The 5290-nt window shown below is 35.6% G+C and overlaps 1 protein-coding gene across 2 annotated transcripts; it reads right to left on the bottom strand.

Annotated features, from left to right (window-relative positions):
• Positions 1 to 295: 295 nt before the first annotated feature.
• LOC143544648 (uncharacterized) lies at positions 296 to 5072 on the bottom strand. Of its 2 annotated transcripts, XM_077036710.1 has the most exons (10): positions 4890 to 5072; positions 4437 to 4557; positions 4264 to 4360; positions 4028 to 4171; positions 3232 to 3290; positions 3075 to 3142; positions 2945 to 2996; positions 2661 to 2816; positions 1441 to 2037; positions 296 to 592 (listed from the first exon to the last, which is right to left on the bottom strand). In XM_077036710.1, the coding sequence occupies exons 1-10, from the start codon at positions 4892 to 4894 to the stop codon at positions 377 to 379; spliced, it is 1515 nt and encodes a 504-aa protein (XP_076892825.1). In that variant the 5' UTR covers positions 4895 to 5072; the 3' UTR covers positions 296 to 376. The 2 variants fall into 2 exon arrangements, with proteins under 2 accessions (XP_076892825.1, XP_076892821.1); XM_077036706.1 differs by lacking the exon at positions 4890 to 5072 and having other exon boundaries at positions 4437 to 4611.
• Positions 5073 to 5290: the final 218 nt, after the last annotated feature.

Here is a 5290-nt window from a genome sequence, read left to right as displayed (position 1 = left end):
ATCCAGTCAAATGGTCACGAGCATTACCTGCTTAAAATATCGGAGAGCACGCATGTAATTTTTCAAGTTAGGGAGCATACAAGATCTGTGCAAATCACAACGGGCATCCAAGTTACACAAGAAATTTCCATCTAAAAATATAGGTATTTACAAAAACTAATATGTTTTCTTAGTTTGATATACTATAAATAATTATTGTTTTAACGGTACAGGTGCTATACCCCTTAAGACTGGAAGCTTTGTTACACATTGTTAGGCCATAAAATACTTTGAACCAGCACTACATATATTTGCAAAATACTCTTTTTAACACAAAAGGACCATAAATTTTCGTAATATGTGATACATTTATTCCAATAAAAAAAACCTACTTAATTTACGCCAAAAACGGCAGCCTACGTTCTCCTGATGCATAAGAGATGATATTCTTCTTCAACGGCCCGAAAACATTTGCACCATTAAACGCAGCTGCTCGTAATATATTGATTGGTCCAAAATCAACCGAATATGCTTTCTGGAAACCATCTAGAACAGCCATCATTGCTATATTTGCTGTTTTCCTATCTGCTTCATATTTCTTCAGCAAAGTTACCTGCACACATTATTTGCAAAACTGTAAACGAGCCAAGCTGGTTAGTCAATATCGGCTCGCTTAAAGGTCCAATCCAGCCAAACTTAAGTGAGCTCAAGCTCAAGCCCACGATTATATTGGAGCTTATTTAATAAACAAATTCAAGCCTGGGCGTCACATAACGAGCTTGGCTAGCCTCCAAACGAGCCTATCATTTATATAAGATTACTTAATGTATTAAATATATATTTACATTATTATTATTATTATTATCATTATATATTATGATGGCAGGAATTAAACACCCAACATTATTTTTATATATAAAATTTAAAATACTAGTATATAAATATGTATATTATATACATACATAATTATAAAAATGTATAAATAAACAAATAAATAATAAACAAGTTGAAGTTGAGCGCGAGCCGGGCTCAAGTTTGAAAAACTACTGAGTAGGGGTGTGCAAAGTACCGCAAACCAAAAGAACCCGAAAAAGGAACCGTATCCGTAACTGGAAAAAACCGAACGGAATTCTGAATTCGGTTCTCAGTTCAGTTCCCAACTGTATCCGAGTTGTGAATATAGATTTTAGTTCAGCTATCGGTTCCACAAATCTTGCGTATTCGGATAGCCGAGCCAAATTCAATCGAATAAACTGAATAATAACTGGTTTAATCGATAACAGAACCAAATGTGTTTCGATGAGCTCGGGCTCGGCTCAGCCCGTCTTGTTTACACCCGTTTATGATTTTCACAAAAAATTGCCAAAAAAAAATGTGTTTGCTGGTCAGACAATCCGACCTATACCAAAATTACCCATTTTGAACCCGTTACTTAACCCGCCCACGCTTATATTTACTTACCTCACCGATATCAGATCCGACCGCAACACCATCAGCAATAACATTTGAAAGTGAAGACACGTCACCATACCCCATGTTGACTCCTTGACCCGCCAACGGATGAACCGTGTGAGCCGCGTCACCGATTAACACCACACGTTTCGACACATACTGATTTGCATGCATCAACGAGAGTGGGAACGCCATCCTATCCGAAACTAACCTCACCACTTTTGGTGGCGGTTCGAACCGTTCGTGAGCTGATGATGTCACATCAGGTCTAAAAAACGAAGAAATGACATCACCAAAGACCCGTGACTCAGGCCGAGGACCATATCCTGAATCAAGAGCGTGGTTTATGGCTTTCACAAAATCCACCTCGTTCATTATCTTGTGATTTGACGCATATTTTGGAGACATGGTCCACACAATGTTGCTAAAGTTTCCACCAATTGGTAAAAGTGCAACCGGTCCAGCTGGTAGGAATCGTTGCCATGCACATAAGTTTTCGGTCGGGTGTTCAACGGTGCAGATGACTGCACTCTGTGAGTAGTTCCAACCGGTGGTTTTGATTCCTGCTAACTCTCTAACCCGGGATTTGGAACCATCTGCCCCAACCTAAAAAGGTGTCATTTTTAAACTTGTAAACGAACCGAACGAACACGAATGGAGCCTGTTCATGTTCGTTCGTTTAACTTTAAGAACAGATGATTGAACAAAAATAATTAAACAAACAAAGTGTTTTTGTTCGTTAAAAGACCAAACTTGTTTGTGTTCATTTATGTTCGTTCATTAATAGTATAAACAAAATTGTTAAAGAATGCAAACGAAAGAATGTAACTGAACAAGATGGACAAAATAATTGAGTTAAACCCAATTAAAACTAAATGTGAACAGCAACGTGTTGGGGTTAAAAAGTATTAAAACTAGACTATATTGTAATGGACGTAAAATATTTAGATTAAAATGCAAACGAACAACCTTAAACACATGTAAAAAATAACCTAAACGAACGTAAATGAGCGCACGTTCATGAACGTAAATGAACAAACAAGACGTGTTCATGTTCGTCCGTTTAACTAAATGAACAAAAGAGTTTGTTCATGTTTGTTCGTTCGTTTATAAATAAACAGACTCCATGCCAAACGGTACACTGAACGTTCATTTCACTTACAATCCTACTCTTTTTGTTTAACTATTAATAATAATACAAAAAAATTATTTAAGGCATTATAACATACCACCAGTTTAGCATACAGGTTTGTGCCATCACTCAGATCCAGCTTTGCTAAATTTGCATGAGTTTTTGACGACGTTGCCGAAGAAACTGATGAACGAGTCGGAAGTGAAAGTGATGACAATCTTGTAGGATAGATTGTATTGTTGAAATCTTTGTTCTGTTCAGTTTGAAAGCCCATGTGTAAAATAGTTATTTTTACCTCTTCGTGTCTAATGGAAATATAAATAGAATATTACTAGCTAAAAAGGAACAACAGAAGGTATGCTTGACACACAATTTACTAACCTGTAAACATGACAGTAAAGATTTATGAAGCACCTTATTCTCCACAACACAACTAAATTGCAATCCAGAAAAAAGATAAATCAGATATTGGTAAAACAAATACAGAAAAGTGTAACAAATAATTAGTTACCCTAGAACATCTTTATCTGCGTCTTTTGCATTGTACCTCGTGTAACCGAAACCAGTGTAATCCCATACCTAATAAGCAGATAATCATAAGTTTTTCAACCCCAGCATGGTCTTTATACAAACCCAAGATAAATATATTATTTAAGTAAAAATATTACCTGCATTTTGTCAAAATAAGCATGTCTATGTTGTTCTACATATTCCCAAGCACCAACACCTACAGAATTTGGCATTCCAACTAATTTTAACAGACAAAATGGTAAAACATTTCTCATATTTTACTCTATAGCGGCCAGAATATGTATTTAGTAGGCCTGTAAATGAACCGTTCATGGGAAGTTCATTTATGTTTGTTTATATAATAGAAGAACGAACATGAACAAAACTTTTTGTTCATTTAGTTAAACAAACGAACATGAGCACATGTCTCATTCGTTCATTTATGTTCGTGAACGTTCGCTCTTTATGTTGGTTAATATATTCCTATAAATTTATTAGGCCCATTACAATATAGTATAGTTTTGTGAAATTAAAATATCACCAACTGAAATTTAGTCAAGTTTTATTAATTGCTTAGGCCCAACACATTTTTTCATATTTATTTTTATTTGGTGCTAGCTCGTTTATGTCTGTTCATCTATGCTTAGTCATATTCATTTGTCTATGTTCGTGAACTGTTCATTTATACTACTACAGAACGAACATAAACAAACAAGATCATGTTCATTTTTTTAATGAGTGAAAAGGAACAAGAAAACCCTGCTTGTCTTATCGTTTGATTGCATGTGTTCAATTGTTTGTTCTGTTAAAGTTAAACGAACATGTTCCGCTCATGTTTGTAACCACTATATTCAATGCCTTTATGTAACACCATAGGCGTCCACTTAATACTTGGCATTTAAACATTATTATGATTAGCATAAAACCGAATTTGACAAGACTTGAACTTAATACCTTTAAATAGAAAAATGGTTGCAGGTGTGACTGTACTGACCCTTGGATCAGGTGGATCATCTTTCTTGATAGTGGGCCCGTTTGACAAAGCGGGATTGCTGTCAATAATGGCAATAGACAAATGTTTTGTCAATGGCATGCTTGCTGCAACCAGACAGCAAAAAGAGAAAACATGCATGAATAACAAAGCTTCACAAATTTATTAAAATTAAGGATTCAAAAGCATATATATATACCTAGTGAACAAGCAAGAGCCATTCCAACCATCCCACCACCAACAATTGCAATATCATGTTGAGGAACGTTGTTCGTAAAACCTTCATCACCTTCAGGCTGTTAAAAAAGACAAGTTGACTATATTGGCTAAATTCAATGATAACCAACGGAATACTAAAAACAAAAACATTACATTGTTGAAATGGCTTCCGGATGGAACATCATTTAACTGTGATGGCGCATCGGTGCCAAACGCTCTTGTAGCAAGTCGTGGTACAAAGATGTTAGAAGCAAGTCTTCTTGTTGCAATCAACCTACAAAAACAACAAATTATCGATTTAAACATTTGAACAAGAAAGAAAAAAAAGTAGGCATATGAAGATTTAAACAGGAGCTACAAGAGATCAGATCAATCAAAAGCCCGAACGAACCTCATATAAAGCTCGTTTAGTTATTATATGACGTAAATTCATATCTCGGCCGAATTTACAGTGAAATCAACAGCAATTAAAATGGAATCATATTGAAATTAAAGTTAGCAGAACGATCACTTCACATATCATCAATTGATAAAGTGATTAACATGAAATGAAAACCCTAAGCAATTACTAATTTGATAATTCAAAAGGGGGAAATGCTTCTTTACCTCATGCCTGCCTTCACAGTGAAAGAGGACGACGGTGTGCTTGCTTGCTTGCTTCTTTAATGGTTGGCCTTATTTATTATTATTGCATTCAAGATTTAAGCCCAAAATGTTCTCACTTACGCCCATAATATGAGACTCAATTCCATTTTCACAAATCGGAACCGGATACAAACTAGCTTTTGGGTATGATCAACAAAACTTAATAATCGGGGCCAGGTAGGAACTGGTTGATAGGAATTTCTAGGTTTTTATTGGGTTTCGGGCCGGGTTGGGTACGATTTTTTTGAGGAATCGGAATCAGGAACCTGGATTTTTGCCCACCTCTATCTAATACAACACATGCAGAAAGAAAAAATATTAAATTCTAAGTGGGTGTATACTCGTAAATGTAATACAGACTC

This window comes from Bidens hawaiensis, unplaced genomic scaffold (genome assembly GCF_021521415.1).
Source record: "Bidens hawaiensis isolate Kalapana, Puna unplaced genomic scaffold, B.hawaiensis_p1.1 tig00000888_1, whole genome shotgun sequence".
NCBI classification, from domain to species: domain Eukaryota; kingdom Viridiplantae; phylum Streptophyta; class Magnoliopsida; order Asterales; family Asteraceae; genus Bidens; species Bidens hawaiensis.
This window is presented reverse-complemented; position numbering and strand designations above follow the sequence as displayed.